Source organism: Lycium barbarum, chromosome 12, assembly GCF_019175385.1.
Source record: "Lycium barbarum isolate Lr01 chromosome 12, ASM1917538v2, whole genome shotgun sequence".
Taxonomy (NCBI): domain Eukaryota; kingdom Viridiplantae; phylum Streptophyta; class Magnoliopsida; order Solanales; family Solanaceae; genus Lycium; species Lycium barbarum.
In genome coordinates, this window is record NC_083348.1 from 61074483 (window position 1) to 61098965 (window position 24483).

General features: G+C 36.2%; 1 protein-coding gene across 2 annotated transcripts; it reads right to left on the bottom strand.

Moving 5' to 3' along the window:
• Positions 1 to 510: 510 nt before the first annotated feature.
• On the bottom strand, positions 511 to 10458 carry LOC132621698 (casein kinase II subunit alpha-like). Of its 2 annotated transcripts, XM_060336052.1 has the most exons (10): positions 9816 to 10453; positions 8954 to 9083; positions 7035 to 7229; positions 5849 to 6006; positions 4230 to 4320; positions 3890 to 3955; positions 1580 to 1662; positions 1433 to 1496; positions 1278 to 1346; positions 511 to 793 (listed from the first exon to the last, which is right to left on the bottom strand). In XM_060336052.1, exons 1-10 carry the CDS (start codon positions 10214 to 10216, stop codon positions 734 to 736), a joined length of 1317 nt encoding a protein of 438 aa, XP_060192035.1. In that variant the 5' UTR covers positions 10217 to 10453; the 3' UTR covers positions 511 to 733. The 2 variants fall into 2 exon arrangements, with proteins under 2 accessions (XP_060192035.1, XP_060192036.1); XM_060336053.1 differs by lacking the exon at positions 1278 to 1346 and having other exon boundaries at positions 9816 to 10458.
• Between the last annotated feature and the right edge of the window lie 14025 nt (positions 10459 to 24483).

Sequence of the window (24483 nt, forward strand, 5' to 3'; positions counted from 1 at the left end):
AATGGGCTAAGAGCTGATCCCTGGTGCAACCCCATCACCACTGGGAAGTGCTCTAAGTCTCCTCCCATAGTCCTTACCTTGGTCTTGGCCCTATCATACATGTCCTTGATCGCCCTAATGTACGCCACAGGTACACCTCTAGCCTCCAAGCATCTCCATAATCTAGTTGGAGGCCACGTGTCATATCTGGTATTGTAAAACCGGCATTACTGAAAAATGGCATGGATGAGTCATTTTAGTAACCGGCGATGACATAAATAAGCCATTTCCAATAGTTCGATGACATATTTGAGTCTTTTCCGAATTAAGAATAAAGGTATGTCACATGGGGATATCTTAGATTTGTATGCCTTCGTTGGCTTGTGTCTGACCTATCATTGTACTCCAGTAATGTCATGTAGAGATTAATCTTAATATAATGATGGTGTAAAATAAAGCAGACAATCTACTATAATGATATACGCAATGTGTAAAATAATGTGAGACCACCTACAAGATAACTACTGATAATGAGAGTAACAATAAGAACTAATCACCTAGAAAATAAAGCAGACAATCAATTACAATTACACTGATATAATGTAAAAAAGAATTTATATTATCATGCATTGGCCCTCGTTGTGATCTGCTTAATAGAATTACATGATCTAACAAGGTGGTGAATAATACTAGTACTATTGTTAGAACTTGTTAGCCAAGACCGGGATATTTGGTCCATTGCATGCTAGATCTTTTAGTGAGTGCGGGTTCTACTGCTTTCAGCATTTCGAACAGGATAAAAATACGGATGAGCCTGCAATAAAGATCACAGTTACAGTCGGCAACGTTTCCAAGAAACTTGATCCGACCACATACTAAATAATCTACATCATGTTGCCTGGCAGAAATCAAAGACGAATAAAGGAGAAAGTGGAAACTTTTATCCCCAAATTTATACTTGATTGAATACTTTCATTTTAGAACAGCAGAGAGCTTCATTTATTTTTTTATTTGATAAGTTGAGACAGACTTTTCTTAGAGGGTGTGGATTGACTTATTTTAAGTGCTTTTCGGCCAAAATAACTTTTAAAGCTAAAATGTGGTGTTTAGGAAAGATAAAAGGTGCTTTAAGCACTTACTTTTAGGCCAAAAAAATATACAAAAATAAGCTAAAAGTCAAAAGTTCAGTATTCCCAACTTATGACTTTTAGCTTATAAGCTATTTTAAAAAGCCAATCCAAACAATCTCTTAGTCACATCTGCCTGATAAACAAGAGGAAAAGCAGCGAATATTTTACCATTGCTTCTTTTGCAGTCGGTCTTTCCTGATGATCATAACGGAGCAGTTTGTCAACAAAATCAACCGCCTAAAAGACGAGCATTGCACATTTTTGGGTAAATAGAATTTCACCTAATTTTATTGTATATGATCTAATAAGACTAGTTTTCTTACCTCAGGGACTGCGAGATGTTGGTTTTCAGAATTAATAAACTTCGCCCATGGTTTCCTGCTATGTCTAAATGAAACAATGAAATTTTTTAATTATTTTGCACAAAATGGTCCATTCGCAAAAATAGTTCTAGAATTGATAATACTAACCGTCCAACAAGGGCTGCATGATGAGGATCCAATTCCAATCTATACTTGTTTAGGTAAGAGTTTAATTCATCGGTCCCCAGAACCTGATGACCATAACAATTGGAATTTTTAAGGGGTCTCTACATCAAGTATGTACTCTATTCAAAATGCAAATATACAGCTCATCATGTTTACCCTGGTAACCTTATAAAAAAATTGGTCATTCCACCATTAAAATTAATGAAGAATTCTTTTCACACCCAATGAGGCAAGGATGATGCACAGTGAATAAGCAACGGCTGAACTTACAGTTAAGCTAAACTTCCACTTTTCCAGTAAATCACATCCTTAACATTGGGCTAGGTGAGCCAAGGGTGATTATTGTTATCAGAATTCCAAAATGACAGTTCAACAAAAACACAAAAACGGGACTCCAAATGAGCATAGGTCAGTGTTAGCTCAGATGAAACCCTATACATTGCGAACCTACCTTTCATCTACTTAATTCTTTAGAAAGCACACACAGGTCCTGAGTTCGAGAGCCACCAAAAAAATATTTCATTTGCTTAGCCAAGATCATGGTTAGACTAATTTAATGGTACACATCCAATATGGTTATTAATATGAGTACATGCAACCTTTGCTAATTATTTAGAGCATTTTGAAGAATCCCCACAAAACACTTATAACGATGTCACAGCCGTCTCTCAATGCAAACAAAAGATCCCTAGTCTGTACGTGATGTGATGTATTAAGCGTGCCCCCCTCTATCATTTTAAGCTTTCAGACTAGATGGTAGACATAATTCAGAATAAAATTGTTTGACAGTTCAAGTTACCAGTTGCCAAAAAAAAAAAATTATATTTGACAGTATAAACATAGAAGAATTTGGAATTCAGCTAGGGAAAAGCAACAAAGATGGGCTGGAAACGAGACTAATCAAAGCAGTCTTTCAGTGGCTTCTTTTTCAGGTTTACGGCATTTCGGTCAAGCATAGGATGTAACTATTTTCTAAAATGATTAAGTCCCTGAAAGAAGTAACTGCACTAGTATTGCTCCCCCGCCCCCAAGATAGGAGAAAAGATATAAAATGTCTTCCTGTGCACATAGGATTGCAACCCCTCAGCCTTCTGTCAAAAAAATGCTCACCTTTGGATAGGGAAAAATAAATAAAAAACTTCCATTTTCCTGTTCAGCTCAATATTCCCATGGGATCATTAAATGAAATAAGAAATAGTCTTAACAGCTATAGGCCCTTTTTGTCCAAAAGATCATTGATGAAATCCTTTTACTAGGGCTGGGATGTGCAGATCATATTTACTTAAGATGATGAAATTTTTCTCAGGCGTTAAAACATTTATCAAGAGGTGGGGTGCCGAGGTGCCCGAGCATATATGGAACATGAGATTCACAAAGGATAGTTTTGACTGAGGTTGACGGAATCATATCATTATCGAATAAACTAATTAGATTTCTATTAGTACTGAATCCTCAGATTCTTTGCTCTGGACTGTGCAAAGAAATGGGAACCACTCAGTTCAGTACTGCTAAAGAAAGTCTCGTATTCTCAAAAAGTCCTTTTCCTTCTTGGTGTTGAAGTTATCTGGTTTCTAAATAGTCGTCAGTCGTCACAAAGTATCTGGTTGATTGACAGACTCTACAATTGCAGAGGAGGACCCTATTTTTAAAGGAGCCTATTTTTGGAAGGGAGGTAGAAGATAGAGAGCATCTGTTTTTCACTCTCTGGTTAAGGAGCCTGTTTTTGAATATTTTTGGGATAAAATGGGTGATGACATCAACCATCAAGGAACTCAGCGGACGAATAGGAGACAGAGAGTTCAAGAAGATGTGGAGAATAATTCCAACATGTGTCTGTTGGACAATTTGGAGAGAAATAACCAGAGATGCTTTGAGGGAAAACCTTCATCCATACGCATGTGGAAGTACAAATATTTATGTAATAGCTCTGTGGTCTAATTAGTTGGATGCTCATGAAAAGAAAAAAAAATGATAGATTTCATTAGTTGCTTGCAGAAAACTGAGACAATGTAATTTATGGAACAATATTTTTGTACAGCCCAACACTATTCTATCGATTTGTAATTCACATTAATATAATACTTTTGCTTACTGATCTCCATAAAAAGAAAAAGCAACAAGTGATAAAGAAAAAAGGTAATAATTGCATACTATACACTAAAAACAACTGCAGACTTCTGAATGTCTAAACATCAAAAGGCTTTGTTAAAAAAAAAAAAAAAAAAAGAAAGAAAGAAAGAAAGAACATCAAAAGGCTACAATGATAAACTTTGTGGTGGATATTCTACATACCTTCCCGATCTTCACAAGTTGATCATAATTGTCATGCCCAAAGAAGAAAGGCTCCTTCCGGAATATCTATACAGCATAATTCTTTAGAAGTAAGCATCAAAGTGAGGACAGCTTAACACACAAGTTATTTCTGACTTTTGGACCTCACTATCTGCCATTCATGCACGATTTACCAGAAGACAAACAGTCATGAATGGCACTATGTAAGTACCAAGTCATGGACCAAGATTAAAAAAAGTAGAAGCATAACCCATGCAAGATAAAGTCTCACGCGTGCATCTGTATGATAGCGCAAAATGAGCCAAAAAAAAAAAATGATGTAAAAAATATTGTTGCTCACCATCCCTGCAAACATACAACCAAGACTCCACAGGTCCAAAGAGTAGTCATAGTCTTGCAAATCAACTAGTAGTTCAGGGCCTTTAAAATATCTGCAACCATAAAGAGAAGAGGCAAGTCTGTTTAAAACCTACAAGGCGAAAGCAACTAAGCCTTCCTTAAATATTTAGATTAAATACATGAGAATTAAAACTAGTTTTTGGGCAGAAAAAACACAGAAGGCATATGCAAAACCACATCAATAAAGTAAAAAATGTGCAAGCAACAAACTAGAGCCATATTATCTTCTATTCTGACAAAAGCAAGCAAAAGCCTAGGACTCTATAACCACTTAAGTGAGGTGACTTAATTATAAAATCTCATGCAAGTGTGGATGAGGGAACGCTCATGACTGTAACAGTAGTACCCACTGAATAAGATTCATAAATAGCTGACAGACAAAACCCTTATGCTCTGATTCTTCAAAGCTCAACCCTCCTTCTCTTCCTAACACTACCAAACGCAAATCCTTACCCAGCTAGGTTCCTGATCCACAAAACTTACAAGGAAATGCACTTGAAAATGCATTTCTTAATTATCCTTATCTCTGTCTCTCAACCTTCCATTCCTATCAAATTGAACTCTTTACTCTTTGGACTGCTATCTGAGTATAAAGCGAGCAACTAAGTTTTTGAGTCAACAATTTGCCCAAACAATAGAAGAACTAGAAGTGCAATTTTCTAAATATGCATTTTTTTTTTTTTAGTAATTAGTTTTGTAGCTATACATTCCCAGTTCCCACAAAAGTTATCCTCTTAGATTCTAGAGCACAATGACGCAATAAGTACATGGATTCTCTCCTAGGAGTTCTACGCATAATCTTTCTTGTGTTATCATCCCAGAAATGCTGCAAACTATAAGAAAACAATAATTATTTCTTAACTCTCAGCCATATGAATCCTCAATATCGATTTCATTCCATAAACCAGTGTCATTTCAAAACTCACTAATTTGAATTAAGATAAATTAGGTTCTCACTTCATCCAAAAAAATTAAACAGCTGTCCATTCTCCAACACCAGAGAGAACTTTTGCTTTGTTCATCGCCAAGTGCACAAGGATTCCGAGAGAATCGCGTTCAATTGTTGATGCCTAAGGCACTGACAAGCCCTCTGGGTGCTCTCAAGGACAGAGGATGAGGAAGCCCGAAAAAACTTAAAGCAATATCCCTTTATTATGGATGCTTTGGAATGTATGCAAGGACATAATCCAAGGTGTTCCAAAATAATATTTATGCAGCACACAATTTGAAATATGTTTACAGATTTTGGTACTTTGGTGTAGGATGTCCAATATAAATGATTTTGACACTTGATAGAGTTCATAGACTCCTTACATAGCTAAGGGAACTATAGGCCTCCTTTCTGGATCCATGCACCCCATGGGTGCTTTAGTATGCAGAAATTTCTATTATTTACCCCCAAAAACAAATGCTAACAACTACCAAGAAAATTGAGGTTGCTGCCCCCATCCAATTAAAACCAGTGAAACAAGAGAAATCCATTTTAGCATTCAGCTGTTAATTTGATATGATTTTAAATGTCAGAAGACAAATGATACAAACAGCATAGAAAAAGCGAACCTAGAAGCCACCCAGACACTATATTCCTTCCCGGGTTGATAAAATTCTGCAAGTCCCCAATCTATTAGCCGAAGTTTCCGCTGCTCATGATCAATCATTACATTATGGGGCTTCACATCACGGTGCATAATACCTTGAGAATGGCAATAATCTAATGCCTGCAGGGGATACAGTAACACTTGAATTTTCTGAAAGCTCAAGAAAAGATCAATTGCAAGGCATAATACTGAAACATGCATCATCTCGAAAACGAGAAGAACGAAAAAACTGATACAACTTTGGCCATGACACCTGATGCAAGTAATAAGCAGCTTAACAAAGAAGACATCTAAGAATTTAATAGTCGAGTCTGTAACAACAGCAGCAGCACCGCAAACAACTATATCGCGATCCTAGACTAGCAATACACATTTTGCTCCATTATAGCACGTGTCATTCTTATGCCCAATAATTTGTCTTCAAGTCTTAACATTTTTTTTTCCTTGGACTCGAGATATCTTCTCAAATTACAAGCAGAACAAAATAATATGACCTCAAATGATACAGTTACCTATCTTTAGATCCAAATTTCACATGTCTACAGAAACCAAAAGAATGTGTCCGTTACTCACAACAGAAAACTAAGAGCTTGAAGTCATACTCCCTCCATCTCAAGATACTTGGTCTACTTTGACTTCCATGGAGATTGTAAATAGAATATGTAGTTACAGCTTTTTCGTTTTGATAAATCATATTTAGGTACTTCTTTCCCGATAGGGTGGTGTCCAGGTCAACTTGCACGCTCATGTCTAGACATAATATTATATTGAATATGGAAGACATTCTTCAAATAAAAGTTTCAAATGTGAAGAAACGAGAGTTCAGTTAATGAGAATACTTCAAACTTCAGGATGAGTTAAAAACGAAAATAGATCAACCATTATGCATCATTCCGTGAAATTGAAATTTGTTCAAAAAGAGCAGTGAAATTCCTCGTTAAAAATAAGTTCATTATCCCAAGGCAATTTGCACAGATCATCTTCAGGTTATATCTGAAAAGGAGATTCAACGGGAGCATCCTGTATTGCAATAATCTAATATTACTGTAATCTATTGCAACCGTCCATAACCAATCAGAGAAACATTGAAGATAAACGAAAACCATATAATTGAAATGCGTTAAAATCCGCATGAACAGAAAACTTGCCTTCAACAGCTCATAAATGTAATATCTAACGTCAAAGTCGGAAAGAGTTGGATAAAGCACTTTAAAATCTGTGTTATTCACATATTCAAATATAAGACTTGGGGTCTTCGATTGCTGATTTCTGACAATATCGAGTAACTTCACAATATTAGGTCCACCGCAAAGATTCTGCAGTATCTTAATCTCACGCTTGATCTGCGGTTAGTGAGAATAACAGATAAGTACCTGTACAAAATAAAGGTGCAAAGATATGTTGTAATAAATAAAAGGGCATGATTCAGAGCGCCCACAAAAAGACAAATGCAACGTTAACTTGCAGATACATGATAGTCCAGCACTTATAAGTAATCAAGAGTTACTACAGTAAGTTAACAAAACAAAAAAAGTTAGATATATACAATTGAAGGAACTCATTTGGCTACAGAATGGAAGATAAAGAAAGTTAAAACCTGGAGATATCTAATGTGCTTAAAGAATATCAATAATATATTACGTAGCTCAGCAACACAGAACTACAAATCACTAATCCTTTTAAAGAATTGAACACTCTAAGAAACTGATTCAACTCAGGATCATATACATTAAGTTTTTCCAATTTGAAGAACTTACAAGTCTTTTCTACATTTAACAAGCTCGGAGAAAGAAAAAAAATATGCATGTAGGATAATATGACATTAGGGACATTGCAAAATTATTGCAGAATGTGGTAAATTAAGCTGCAGAAGGTCTGGTCATGCCCAGAGTGTGAAATCATGATGAGTTGAGGGCCCAAAAAAAAAAAAAAAACGGTGGAGATGAACCTAAAATCACATTGAAGGAGGTTCTCTTGAATGATTCATACGCTCTTGGAATTCATATAGTCACCCCAACTTGTTGGGGATTGAGGTGTAGTTGTTGTGTTGTGGTAAATTAATATCTGAGTGATATTGTTGCCAGTTCTGGTTTTGTTCATGTTAGAAATGAGGTTTTACAAGCTGCTGTTAAGATCTTTGATGTTTTCTCTTATGACAGTTGGATCGATTTCTCCTCTCTTTCTTTCTTTCTTTTTTTTTTTTTTTTTTTGTTTAAAAAAAAAACGTGGAGTCTGGGCCAGCTTGCGCACCTCAATTAATTCCCCGGAGTACCTTCCACCTCCCACCAGCAAAGATACCGGGTAACAAGAAAATAAAATTGTTAATCTCCCCCACTTTCTTTATTAAACCAAACTTGCTTCACATATGGAACAAAACCAAAACTAAAAACCTGTAAACCAAAATGCAACAAAATAAGAGTATCTGTTTAACTACCTAAAGTCCACATCTCTTGCGGAGTGTAAAAAGGGTGCCTTTCCATATCTTTGCAGAAACATGCGCCTTAGCAATGATCACACTTCTATATGTAAGTGGTGGGTGATGTTAATCATATGCAGTAAAAGGGTATGCCTTTAAGAAGATATTGCGAAGAGAAAAGTTATGTCTGTTGTAAGTTCATCAAAATTAACTTAGGGAAAGGACTGCAGCTTTTAGAAGCCACTAAAATGATCTGCCCGCATGCAGAAAAAGAACCCTCAAAATTCTGTTCTAATCATCCCCATTTCACCTTCTTTTCGGTTCCAAGTTTGAATCGTAGACCACATCCCTCAAAACTCAAGCATGTATTCCTTTCTAATATCAAGCTGATTCCAACATCTTAAATAAGCCTACTCTATTTCATTACTTATCAAAAAAATGAGCCTGCACTAGTTTATACTCATATAACGCACTAGCAAATGAAACGTTCTCATCCCTCAAGCTGCAATAGAAGTTTTCCAACAATAGAAATTCAGCACCTCACAATGAAAATCTTTAAATTTCTGGAAAAAAACATCAATATCCAGAAGAGAAGCTTATAAACTAGCATTGAATACAGATATATATATGTAAAGAAGGAAAAAGACCAACCTTTTCCTTCTTCACTGGCTTAAGGATTTTGATAATGCATTTTTCATTATTAGTAGTGTGAATCCCCTCAAACACCTCGCTGTACTTTCCTCTCCCAACTTTCCTTACCACCTCATAATCATCCTGCTCCCTATATACAACCAATCAAGAAACATAAAAGAACATTAACTTCATCTAAACCACATTCAAAAAGCACCTATAATAAACCAAACCAAATACTCCATTTGTCCCAGTTTATGTGATACGACTCGGATTTCGAGAGTCAAACTTCTTTATTTTGACTGTGAATTCGTTCATACAATCTTTAAGTTTTTTGAAAAATAATTTACATATTTGGAAACTACACAAAGAGCACTTTAAGTGACAATAACTAACAAGGGAAATTTTCAAAATATACAACTTTTGAAAATTATTACACCACGTAGCCCAATCGCGGTCAAAGATTTTATCGTTTGACTCTCGAAATCCGAACTGTATTGCATAAATTGGGACAGAGGGAGAGTAATAATTCACATATTTAAAAACTACACAAAAAGTATTATAAGCCACCGTAATTAACAATTTAAAATATTTAGAGCATGTTTGGACGGACTTATAACTTAAACGCTTATAAGCTAAAAGCAATAAGTTAAGAATCCCTAACTTATTTTTGTTATTTTGTCTTAAAAACAAGTGCTTCAAAGCATTTTTTTTAATTTAACCAAAAGGGGAGACTTAAAAGCTATTTTTGATCTAAAAGCACCTAAAATAAACCAATTGAAACAGGCTAGATGAATAAATGGCGGTCAAAGATTTTCCGAACTGTATAAAATAAATTGAGGACAGAAAAGAGGGATGGAGTGAGGAGAAAAAAGAGTGTTACCCCCATTGAACAGTAAGGGATTGATAATCCCAATAATCTTTGGGTCGGATCACATTAATATCCGTATACACCCGGGCCTTTGAAGGCGCACCCGGTCGGCTTATTGATTTCCCTATTTTCTGCGCTAGCGTGTCCGATAGACTTGGCGGTCGCCTAATACAAGAAATAGAAGATGACGGCGTTGACAGGGGCAGAGTTCTAGAGGAAAAAGGACGGAGGAAGAGGAGGCGGTGAATGATGATGAGGAGAGAATGAAGTGACAAGCAACATGATGGCTCTTGGAAAAAGATATGAATGAAGGTTACGGACAAAGGAAAGAATGAAAAGAATGAATGATCTACAAAGGAAAGAATCAAAAGATTGGAATGATGAGGAGCAGAGAATGAAGTAACAAGTAACATGATGGCTCTGGTTGGAAAAAGAGATAGAATGAAGGTTACAGATAACAAAGAATGAAAAGATTCGAATTGCTACATGCCTAGAAATTTTGATTATTTTTTGATAAATTTTTTAATTCACCATTAAGTTATTAGCCGAATTAACGATCATTGAAAAAAAGGAATCATTAAAAAGAGATTTGAGATGTTTTGATATAAATACAAGAATTATCGTTAGTTAGCCAAGTGCCAGAAGTTTAATTGAAGGAAAGAGAAGTCCAATTGAAGGAAAGAAAAATTAAGCGAGATATTTTAGTGTTAAACTAATTGAAAGATAAAGTACCGCAAGGATTAATTCGACTGCTATAGAAAATAAAAGATGTTAAAATGTGACCAGTCTTGAGTTTATCTTTAAGGGAGGAAGAATAAGAATAAGTAAACGAGAAGACCAGGGCCTGGGACATCTGTGAAACGTAAGAAAGACACGTGGAGATCGAACAGAACAAAAATTTCTGAATTAAAAGAAGATGAGATCAATATTGGATAAAAGTATGTGGTAAGTACGGGATGAAAGGGCATACAAGAATGTAACCAACGAAAGCTGAAGAGACAATGAGAACGATAAAGCATAAAGAGTTAGTAGACATATATATAATAAGAAAAGGGACAACCTTGAGCACGAGCGTAAATTTGGCCACAAAAGAAGAAGGATAAATTACGTAATTCGGATAAGTTCAGTTTTAAATGAGCAAGTAAGTAAAGTAAATACTGACAAATACAGGTAAGAACATTGATATCTACCTCGGAGCGAACTCTACCTCAACATTCGAGGACGAATGTTTTTGAAGGGGGGGAGAATGCTACACCCTGTCCTTTCAGAGCATGAGCATGCCACCTACATCACCGTAGTAATGGAGTATCGGAGACGTCCCATGATGTTTTGGAAGGTACAAGCCATGGGAAGTATGTAACAATGAAGTAAATGATGAATTACGATCTCGTAAATCGTAATCGGGAAAGATTATTTTGAAACACAAGAACATGGTCATTATCAAGTATAATAAATGATAAATATCATGCAGGGGGAGTAGTACGACTTTGGAGAAAGGATGGGTAAAGTTTCGTATGAAAATTTTGGTCCAAATTGAGGGACGAATATCTCTTAGCATATGAAATGATTTGGAGTGAAACACAAGCCTAAAATGAAGTTCGTCGAGTCTATTTTCCAATGCAATAAACCGCTCGTTGATAGGACATCGGAGTAGAGAATTATGGACGTTACAAGTTCAGCTGACAGAGCAGAAACGCGTGCTACAGTACTGCTACAGTACCGACTGCTACAGTAAAATGCTACAGTGAACCCCGACCCGAATTTGACCCTTATAAAAAGGGTAAGAACTTTTTTTTTTTCACCAGATCTTAGCCCAGATTTGCCCAGAAAATTCTAGAAAATTTGAAGAAGGAGTGAGGGAATCAAAAAGTAAGCAATTTTCAAGTGACGGAGTATTAAACGAAGCTCGGATAAACGCATAGATGTGATTCTAGTATGGTTTTGCGGTGGATTCAAGGTGGATAGTGATGATATCGTTGTTTTAATAAAAATAAGGTATGAATCTCTCCTTATTAATATTAATTTTAATTTATTTACGGAGATAAAATTATTAAATAGTCGTATAATAAGTTGAATAGTTGAGAAACTTGGAAAACATCGTATAGAATGTTTTATGGAGCCTATTAGTGTTGATAATGTTGTTGTGATGTTGGTATTATTGTTGTTGTTGTTGGTTATTAGATTGTGATTTCGGGCTAGGCATATAAACAGGGGAGATGCTGCCCGAATTTCGGCAGATTCTAAATGGATTTTAATTAAGGGTTTAAGATGAGCGTATGACGATGAGCCTAACAATAGTATGGATGGTCGTGTATGTAGATTACGAGGCTACGAATGATCTTAAGGGAATTGTAAGACAGGAAGTGAGTTGGAAGTCGAGAAATTATCTTCCAGGTATGTTAAGGCTAGACCCTTTCTTTCCAAAGGCATGATTCCTTTCTTGTGAACCCATACATGTTTCCTAAAATGTCCTTATTCTCAAAAGCTAGAGATTCATGATTCTTATAGTTCTTATGAGGCTAAAGATAAGTATGTTTTATAATGACGATGATCCTATTTCTAGAAAATCCTATGTTATAATTCCCTACGTATGTTTCATAACGTCCTTACTTCCAAAAGTTAGAGTTCATGATTCAAAGGCATGACTTCTTTCTTGATAATCCATAAATGTTTTTCCAAAATGTCCCTATTTTCCGAGTCAAAGATTTATGATTCTATAAGATTTTATGACAACAACAACGGACATGTTTTTACAATGTTAATGACGATGCTAAAGATGAGAATGTTTCTATGATGATTACGACGACGATGATGATTTCATATTTAAAAGTCCCAAGCTTATGATTTCAATGTAAATATGAGAATGTTGAGTTATTTTCGTGATTTTCTTGATTTTTATTCATTGTTGTTGATCTCGCCTTATAATAATTGTTCCTTCAAGGTGAGATAGAACGATGATGATTATTCCATAATATAATCGGAGGTTACCGACCTTACGTCACTCCGATGTATTTATAGCTCTTATTTGGCTCTCATGCATGCTTTATATATATATATATATGTATGTATGTATTTTCTCACACCGCGCCGCGCTATAGTCGGCCGGGCATGGCACGTAGATGTGCACACCACTGCAGTGGGCATGTTATGAAATTGCCCCGGACGCGGGAGGCCCGGACACGGGCTAATGATGATAACACCGAGCCTTAATGGCCGGGCATGATACTATATATATGACACCGAGCCTTAATGACCGGGCATGATACTATATATATGACACCGAGCCTTAATGTCCGGGCATGGTACTATGTATATGTATAACAATTTTTTTTTTTAAAGGCTAAGCATTGCATGGCATCCGCCTTTTGAGGCATCTAGATGTACAGGTTATCTCTTTTATTCCATGTTACCTTTCATGTCTATATTATATTGTTATTCATGCCTTACATACTCAGTACATTATATTATTCGTACTGACATCCCTTCTTGTGGACGCTGCGCTCATGCCCGCAGGTAGGTAGGAAGACGGATCAGACCCGTAGGTGTTCTATCAGCGGATTCTCAGGAGCACTCTACTTACTTCGGAGCTGCAGTCTATATGGTATTGTCCTTATTATCATTTGTATTCTATGTAGAGGCTCGTAGACGTATGTGTACAGTTAAATGTTTTGTAGCTCTACCGGTTCATATTATGGTATAATATATTGGTGGCCTTGTCAGCCTTATTTTGAGCTCTTGATACTTTACTATTAGCCTTGTCGGCTTTATGATATATGTTATGTTGTAGCGACCTTGTCGGTTCGCGTATGAACATATGTGTTGAATGATTGGATATTCCTATGTTGGGCCTTTTCTGCGTGCAGGTGTTCTTTGAGTTATGGTTTATAATGTTCAAAGTCACGAATGAGTCAGGTGGTTCCCGGCCTACGAGTCGGAGCCCGTCATACTCCTGGTAGGGGCGTGACACAAAGTGCGGAAACACCAATATAACTGTAGCCAACATAGCTTAACATGAAAAGCCTGCTACTCTATCTAACTATTACTCTAGTCTATGAAGCCTCTAATGAAGTACTGCAAACACTGACTGTCTGTAAATACTGGAAAGACTATAAAGTAATATAAGGCCCCGAAAGAACTGGGGCTCACCAATCAGCTGATACTAGAGATCCTAGCGAGCAAATGCGTCGTCCTATAAACCATTACCTGCATCGCGAGATGCAGGCCCCGGGAAAAAGGGAAGTCAGTACATTTTGAATTGCACTGGTATATAAAGCAATTGAAAGAAAGAATTATAAGTGGGGTGCTAGGGGCAACGACATCCCAAATCAATAAACATGTAATAAGTGCTGAAACTGTAACTAAACATAAGTACTCCCTGTTCTGAATGAGAAACCACCTATTTATTTGAGTAAATAATCTACGGCCTCAGGCCCAATAATATGTGCACTAGCTGCGGCCTCTGGCCCAAGTATACGTATACATAATTGCAGCCTCAGGCCCAAGTATACGTATACATAACTGCGGCCTCAGGCCCAAAGATGCATAAAACATAAACTCCGGCTTCATGCCCAAATACAAGTGTTCAACATTCAAGAATTTAAAAGCAAGAATTGAGAATCATATTGTAATACATGATACTGAACTACCGGTCAGCACTGAACCGAGACATGTATTTCTGAACTGATTATGGAGTGTAAACATACTGAGTTCTCATGGTTGAGACTCATAGAATATCAAGGAGCTGAAAGTCATACTATAATGCATAATACTGAAATATTGAATCATGCTGGACTACATCGTACTGGAATACTGAATAGAACTAGACTGAGATATGTATTCATGAATTGATTATGGAGTTTAAAGCATTAAACGTTCGTAAGCAATCTGAGCATTACTATCCTGAGACATGAAATCATACTAACATGGCTTAGAGAGTCATACTCGAATATTGACATAGGATTTTGAATATGAATTCATACTGAGACATGAAAACATACTAAGGTGCTGATATGGAGTACTGACTATTACTATACTAGCTGAGACATGAATTTATGAACTGATTATGAGAACTGAAACTTTAACTAGCTTATAAACATGCTAAGTTTCTATACTTAGACTCATAGGTATAAAACACGAGTCTAATTAGATCACGTTCTGGGTTCATAACGTTCGGAATGAAAGTCATGAACGAACTACGAAACTAGGGAGTCGAAGTTCTGCAACTATTCAAAGAGACTAAGTTGAACTATATTTCTGAGGTAATTCGTAACGTTGTAAAAGAAACGTAGCGTAGGGAGAATCATTAACATTCCAAATGTAAAGAGTTAGCCACACAAACCTTAACTTCCTGCTTTTGAGCGTAGTTCAAAGTTCGTCAACCCTTTCAACTTTAATATATAGAAATACAAGTCAAAAATGATTCTATATTAGCAATAATATTCATCCTTTGTTCATCTAAGTATTTTATCAAACACTTTGCGGGCATGAAACTCCCCAATCTCCATTAATTATGTTTCTTCACCCAATTAACCAACCTTTTGCTTCTAGGTGATTCTATAATCTCAAATAGATATAATTAATATCATTCTTCATCACCCATATGATTACAACAACCCTAAGTCAACAATCCAAACCATACAATAATTTATACATTTCTTACTATCTAACCCATTAACTTATCTCTCAAGAACATAGAGTCCATAATCACCAATTCAAAGCTATAATCGATTGGGATAGGAAAGTCTTACATACCTTATTATCTTCAAAACCCAAAGGAAAAATCCAAACTTATGATGAAGAACTCCAATTCCTTCACTTAAGCCCTTGAGAAGCATTTTCTTGAAAACCTTAGGATTGTAGAGTAAGATTTCGTAGAATTCATGTATAATCGTTAGAATTACTTAGAAGTGCATGGAAGAACCTTACCTTGATGTGGGAGGATGGGGAGAGGGGAGAAAATCTGTACTAGGGTTTCAAGAAGTGAAGAGTGGAATGAAAAATCAGGAAAAACGCACTAAAAAAGGTTGCAGGGATCGCACGTCAAGGAGGACGTTTTGCGTGCCCAGTAGCGTGCGCTGCCTGCGCGCACACGGGTACGCACGCAATGGACCTCACTTCGTTTCCCTTCTGCATGAGACATGGCCCTGGGACGTCAGTCTGTACGCGTTGCATGCCCGTGGACGAGCACCACTGATAGCTCTTTAGTAAAAAGTGCATAACTTTTTGTACATAACTCTGATTGACCCTTTCCTTGTATGGATAGAAAGGTATTTCAAAACATTTCATACACCTCCCATCTTGGTTCTGTTATACCCCCATATTACGGGTCAAAACCTTAGCCCGAAAGTACGGGGTGTTACAGTTATGTCACCAATTTCAAGTTGTTAGATATAGTTATGATCATCACAACCTTTTCATCAACACATTATTAACATCACTCATTAATTATCATTATTTTAGATCCTAATAGTGTTTTTCACTAATTTCATGGTGATAACATATTATTTAGTTTCAATTATATTTTTTATAATTTAAAATTAGTTCACTTCTTATTAAAAATTAATTTGTTGGTTGGGAAAACAAGTGTTAGGTTGCAGTTTAATATGTAGCTTGTTTATAATAAGGTGGAGTTTGCAAGTTTGAAGACCCCATTTTCTCGTCCCAAAACACCTCTTTAACTAGTTTTAACTACTACCAATCACCAATACTTGACAAGGCCAAAAGATATTGCTACATATAGTTATGTCACCAATTTCAAGTTGTTACATATAGTTATGATCATCACAATATTTTCGTCAACACAATATTAACATTGCTCATTAATTATTGGAGTTTTATTTTAGATCATTATGATGTTGTTTCACTAATTTCATGGTGATAACATATTGTTTAGTTACAACTATAAATCTTGTAATTTAAAACTAGTTCATTTCTTATTTTAAAAACATTATTATTATTTTTTGGGCAAAAACAAGTATTATGTTGTAGTTCTTTATGTAGCTTGTTTATAATGACATAGAGTTTACAAGTGTGGTGACATAGTTCTTTGGAGGACCTTATTCTCTCGTCTCATAGCACTTCATCTACTAATTTCAACTACTACCAATCCTCACCTCTTGAGAAGGTCAAAAGGTACTACGGGGATTTGATGTATAAATGTCCTCTTCGGGGTAAAGACATAAGGCAAACTAAGCGATATAAGATATTCATGAAGGCATTCATTACAAAATCAGCAATGAATGTATTTCTGTTATTGGTCCATCCATAAATATTGCTCTTTTATTTTTGCTTTTAACGGATGCCTTCTGTCTATAATAATAGTTCAATGGTCCACACATAAATGTTGTCCTATCTATAACAAAAGTTATAAACCAGAAATATTCATATTAAACCTCAAGCTCAAACTGATTACACTTGGTATGTTTTGTTGTAACCTCAAGCTCAAATTTGATATTTTACCCAAAATCACCTTAAATCTTCTCCAAACTTCCTCAAGTTTGAGATTTAGACTCCTCAAAAGATCCCCAACAAAACTCAGTAACACCCACTTGAAATAATTCACTACTTCATAAAATCCATTTCAAGCATGGAGCTCAAGCTTCAACACTGGCTCAAGCACAAATCAGAAATTTAATCCAAAACTACCTTAAATCTTCTCGAAACTGTCTAAAATTTGAAACTTTAACTCCTCAAAAGGTCCCCAACAAAATCAATAACACCCACTTGAGATGAATCACTCTTCGAAAATTCATTTTTCAAGTTTGAAGCTTAAGCTCCAATAATGGGCTGTCAATGGAGTATATTTCAGATGTAGGGGTAAAAAAATGTGAGAGAATATAATTTTATATATATATATATTTTTTAGATTTTTATTTTGATTGTTTTATTATTTCTTACTTTGGATCAAAATGTATTTTTTAACACTTGGGGCTGATTTTGAAGCTTGGATAAGTGATAATTTTTTTTTTTAAAATAGTTGGACAAAAAATTATTCTGTAAATTTGGGGGCTTGTTGATAATTTCTTTGCGATTAATTAGCGCAAATCAATTAGGGGCCCTCACATCCGATAATTAAAACTTGGGTCTGAGTCCTTAAAAAATATTTGGGGTCATGTCCCACAGTTTCCCTGTTAACTTATACTATCAAAAACACATCATTTGTTAGCAAAAAGAAGTCACAGTTGCGAAGATTATACTTTACGTGGTCATTTGGTGCATGACCAAAATTATTCCGGGATTATAATCTCGGGACTAATTTATTCCATATCTTGGGGCTATTTTATACCATTTAGGAGATGGTATAAAATAATCCCAGGATAAATGGTATAACATGGTATATTTCAGCTTCTACCATGTGATGCATTTTATACTTTATTTGATACAAGGTATAAATTTATAGCAGGATAAATTTAGACTTTCTACCAAACATGATATAAAAAATTAGTACTGGGATATTCCAGCTTATACCATGCACCAAACGACCCCTACTTGCTTTAATTCATTTTGATTTTATATTTCAACTGTCAAGCAATGATACGTTCCTGTCAAAGTACTATGTTTTCTTTTTTTTCCTTCTAAAATATTACATTTGAAGAAAAATTAAGATAAATGGTTCTCCTGATCGTCACTCTTGCTCCAATATGCTCCATTATACGCCAAGGCTAAAAAGAGGGAAAATAACATGAATGATCTTTTATGTTTGGGATAAGTCTAAAATATTGTAGTTAATTATTTAAATATTCTTGACCAGTTCTTGTCCTTTAACTTTATCTAAAGTGAGCACATTTAATATCAACAAATATTTAACAAAATTTGGTTGTTAACTTTAATGGGAACTGTGAAATAAAATTTTAACGTGAACTCACATTTGATGGCATAGGTTTATAATTTTATAATTTCTGCTAGTTTTTATCTATTTTTTTGTGTCTAGTATAATTCGTTTAAGTTGCAATTTCAGCTATTTTTTTTCCGTTTCGGTGACAGGTGCTATTTTAAGTGTTGCAATTTTTAGGGACTTGACAGAACTTTCGTGATGTTTCTTATTTTTTAAGTAAATCCCGATTCCCCGTGACCGCCTGAGTTTGCTAAAATTTGATGGAAAATCAAAAGTAATTAGTTTTGATAATTTAAATGATCAAAACTGCTCAATAATTTGTTTATGAAACTAGTATAAACCTGCCCCAAATATAAGTATGATCATGTTTTTCACTAGTGCCAATACATTGTTGAGCTTTGAGGAAACAAAATAAGTCATGTAATAGAACACCGGAAGACTTTTTAAAAGTGTTGCCAATATAGTGAATTGCCTATTTGTTCTTACTTCTTCATGTATTGTTAATTTGTTATTACCATAATATTGTACCTTGTAAAGCTAACTTGAGCTGTGGGCATTTTTTTTTTCTTTTTGGTAACTTGAGCTGTGAGTTGCTCAATCATGGGGCAATACAAATGGCTACGAATAGGGCAAAGAATTTCACAAGGGAAAGGGATATCTATGAGACAAATAGTATTTGTTTTAAAATGACGACCCAGCCAGTTCATAACTTAGTTGAAGCATATTATACATTCCTAAAAACATGAAAACTATAGAGCATGGGATTCTCGATATTAATCATTAATTAATCTAACCATCATAATTATGTCAGTTAAATTATATCAACAAAATTTTAAGCAAGCTAATAACAAGTTGGAGTTTTGTTTGTAAAAATAATGATTTTGATCCTCAGAACCAAAATTGATAAAAGAAACGTAGCGTAAACAGAAAAACGTTTTGAGAAAAGTATATGAACCCTCTCCTCCTCAGTATAAAAACTAGAATTCTAGTGATCATATTTAGATATCATATACTGGTTACAAAATTAGTACTGTATGAAATAATTAATACAACTAGTGGTAAAATTTTGTCGTGACTCTTGAAGCAGTTGTTACTGTTAGCAACTCTGAGTGTGTTCGGTATGGAGGTCTTCTAATTTTTTCATGTTTGGTTGGTCTAAATATTTGATTTTTTTTTAAAATAAAAAAGCAAGTTCGTCAAAAATGAGGAAAATGAATTCTCTAACGGAAGTAACGAAAACAAGTTTAACAGGTGGCATCCCTATTGTTTGTGTCCTTCCCACCCTCCAACCCGCCTCATCTTCACCCCACAACCTTGTAGCCCGCATGCCCACCAACCCACACCCCTACCCCTCATCCCCACCTCCGGAAGCATTTGTATAGATTATATACAAATGTTTTTAGGATAATATTTTATTTTTAAATAAGAAACCCACTTATTTTCTTGAAAAACATTTTCTATGAAAAAGTATTTAATAGTTTTGATAAATTCAAGGAATGTAATTACTTTGGAAAACATTTAATTTATTTAGGGAGCACGATATGTGTGTTGTAATATATACATTATGTTAATTTAGTGTTGTTGAGGATAGAATTATCTATATGAGTTAAAGTGGAATCTTGGAAATAACCTAAAAATGATAAAGATGATATAAAAAAGAAATCAATTAGTTCAACAATTTTCATAAAGCAAGATAAGGTTAAAAAAACAATAAATGCAACTAATTAGAGGTGATAAAATAATCATATAAGGTTTTATGAGTTATAATTGTAGTTTTTTATTTTTAAACCCACTTCCTTTTTAGTCATTAGTATAGAATTAACTGAAAAAGGAACAAACCTTTTGGATCACAAAGACCCTCCTCCGTCCACCATTTGGTATAAATATATCCTCAAGTAATTTTTTGGCTAAAAAATATCTCTCAAATTACATCCTACATAACAACAACAACAACATTCTTAGTGAATCTCACAGCGTGGGGTCTGGGGAGGGTAGAGTGTACGCAGATCTTACCCCCACCTTCGGTAGGGAGGCTGTTTCCGGAAGACCCTCGGCTCAAGAAAAAGCATAAGAAAGGTCAGATACGGACAAACAAATCAAAGCAATTATGAAAATGAAAACAATGAAAGTAAATAAGCCATTATAAACCAACAGATACTCGCAGAAATCAAGAGACAAGAAACTATAGAGCGATATAACTACTCGTAAGAAAGGATAAACGCAACTACCTATTAGCCTTCTACCCTAATATCAGTCCTCCATACCCTCCTATCTAAGGTCATGTCCTCGGTAAGCAGGAGATGCGCCATGTCCTGTCTAATCACTTCCCCCCAATACTTCTTCGGCCTACCTCTACCTTTTCTGAAACCGTCACACCTCCGCACCGGGGCATTTGCATCTCTCCGCATCACATGCCCAAACCATCTCAGCCTCGCTTCCCGCATCTTGTCTTCTATTGAGGCTACTCCAACCTTATCTCGGATGACTCCATTCCCAATCCTATCGCTCCTAGTTTGCCCACACATCCATCGCAACATTCTCATTTCCGCCACTTTCATCTTCTGAACATGAGATTTCTTGACTGGCCAACACTCCGCATAGTTGGTCTAATCACCACTTTGTAGAACTTGCCTTTAAGTTTTGGTGGCACCTTCTTGTCATACAACACTCCGGAGGCAAGCCTCCATTTCATTCACCCTACACCAATACGGTGTGTGACGTCATCATCAATCTCCCCATTTCCTTGTATAATAGACCCAAGATACTTGAAACTATCTTTCTTCTGTATGACCTTGGTGCCAAACTTCACTTCCACGTCAGCCTTATGCACTATATCACTGAACTTGCACTCCTAGTACTCTGTCTTGGTCCTACTCAACTTGAACCCTTTAGACTCCAGAGTTTGTCTCCAAACCTCCAGCTTAACGTTAACCCCGCTGCGAGACTCGTCAATCAGGACTTTGTCATCCGCAAATAACATACACCATGGCACTTCACTTTGAATTTTCCGCGTCAATCCATCCATCACCAAAGAGAATAAAAATGGGCTAAGAGCTGATCCCTGGTGCAACCCCATCACCACTGGGAAGTGCTCCGAGTCTCCTCCCATAGTCCTTACCCTGGTCTTGGCCCCATCATACATGTCCTTGATCGCCCTAATGTACGCCACAAGTACACCTCTAGCCTCCAAGCATCTCCATAGAACCTCTCTCGGCACTTTGTCGTATGTTTTTTCTAGGTCGATGAGTACCATGTGCAAGTCCCTCTTCCTCTCCCTATAATGTTCCACCAGTCTCCGTACAAGATGAATATCTTCTGTTCTTGAGCACCCCGGCATGAATCCGAACTGGTTCTCTGAGATAGACCCGCGTCTCCTCACCCTCATCTCCACCACCCTTTCCCACACTTTCATAGTGTGGCTTAGCAGCTTGATCCTTCTGTAGTTGTTGCAACTTTGAATGTCGCCCTTGTTTTTGTACAATGGAATCATTGTACTGCATCGCCATTCTTCGGGCATCTTAGCCATCTTAAAGATGACATTAAAGAGTCGAGTCAACCACTCCAAACCTGCCTTGCCTGCAGTCTTCCAAAATTCCCCAGGAATCTCATCGGGCTCGGTCACTCTTCCCCACTCATCCTACGAACAACACCCTTAACTTCCTCAACCTTTATACTCCTACAATATCCAAAATCACGACAACTCTCGGAGTACTCCAAATCTCCTAACACAATATCTCTGTCCCCTTCGTCGTTCAAGAGTTTGTGAAAGTATAACTGCCATCTCCGTCTAATGAGAGCGTCCTCCACTAGTACCCTGCCATCCTCTTTCTTGATGCACTTCACCTGATCCAAGTCACGCGCCCTCCTCTCTCTCGCCTTGGCTAGTCTGTACAACTTCTTATCCCCACCTTTGTCATCTAGTTCTGCATACGGGCGTTCAAAAGCTGCTGTCTTTGCCACCGTAACTGCTAACTCTGCCTCCTTCCTCGCCATCTTATACAACTCCCTATTCGTTCGCTTCTCCTCATCATCCTTACTGTTTACCAACTTCGCATACGCCACATTTTTTGCTTCCACCTTCTCTTGAACTTCTCCATTCCACCACCAGTCCCCTCGGTGCCGACCACGGATACACTTTGAGATCCCCAACACCTCTCTAGCTTCTTCCCTAATGCAACTCGCCGTCCTATCCCACATGTCTGTTACACCCCGAAAATTTTTCGTTAACGCACAATGAGTAGACTAACGAAGGGCACGACGTATACGACGTTTTTATAAGTAAGAAATAACAATTTATGGTTCTAAATGAGATTTCAAAGACATGTGAGGTAGGAGACGAAAGTTGTTAAGGAAAACAAGGTATATGTTGTGTGTTGGGAAAGATTTACGAGTATCGAATTAATGATAGTTTAATGATGTTTTGGAGAAAAGTTATAATGTCCCTTAGATTGTTAACGAGGTGTTAAACAAGTATCAAGAAGGTTCCATAAGGATTTGAGATCAACGAAGTGACGAGAACAAAATCGGAGAAGAGACAGATTATACGACCAATTATACGGTTCGTATAATGGTCCGCAGAATCGTCACAAAAAAGTCCCTCACTGATGGGATTATATGGTCCGTATATACAGATCGTATAATGTGCCATATAATGGTCACAGAATGAGTTGTTGATGGGGTGATTTCACGGTCACTTATACGGACCATATAAAATTATACGGACCGTATAATTGACACAGAAAGGGGTGGTTGCTGAAGCGATTTCATGGTCACTTATACGGACCATATAAGTTTATACAGACCGTATAAGTGTCTGTATAATGATGTCGGGACAAATTTTTAATTTATAAAAGAACATCCCAAGTTCATTTAATTCATTTCATTCTCTCTCTCCACGACTCAAGAGCTCTCTAGAATCTTCCACACTCTTCCTATACAAGAACCCAAAATAAATTAATGATCAACTTCATCAAATCAAGAGAAACAAGTGTAAGAAACTCACTAGGGTTCATCTAAGGCAAGAAATCTCATGGGAAGTGGAACTAGGGTTTTGATCAAGTGAAGCATTTCCACTTAAAGATCATTCCCACACTATCAAAGGTAAGTTTTATGATATTTTAATGTTATTTAAGGTGTTGAAAAGTTGAAACACTTGGATTGTAGAAGGATATAGAAAATGGGTCATGAAAATGGGAATAGTGTCATTTTGAGTTGTAGTTTGGAGTGAATCATGAATATTGATATGTGGTGATTATAAGTATGCTATAAATGACATTTAGAACATGGGGTAAGTATTATATGTGAGAAAACGCAATAGTAAACTATGACCATGATTATGGAAGAATTGAAGTGAAATTGTGAAATGTGGATAATGTAGATGAATGGTAATTGTTGCTTATAATATTGTGAATGTTGTTATGGATGTTTGGGAGTTGATATGTGATATGGAGAAAGTAGTAGAAACAAAGTAGATGCTGCCCAAATTTCTCTAGCTTTAGTTCAAACACGCTTATGTTGTCGATTATCTAATATGAGTGTGAACCTTCTTGAAGGTAGAAACGCGAGCAACGAAGAAGAACGATCAAACGATAGAATAGCTAAACGAAAGAGGTATGTAAGGCTAATCCTTTCCTTCTAGTGCATGACTCCTATGGCATGAATCTTTCCATTCATCCGTGATCTTTCTAAATAACGGAAATTATGAGTCCATGACTATAAAAAGCTACATACGCACATGAAAAAGGAAGAAATGCGATACGAGCAAGATAATGATGATGATGAGTTTGAATATAAGATGTCCATAAAGCTAATGATCCTAAGTATAGTTCTATTGATGATTTTCCTTGT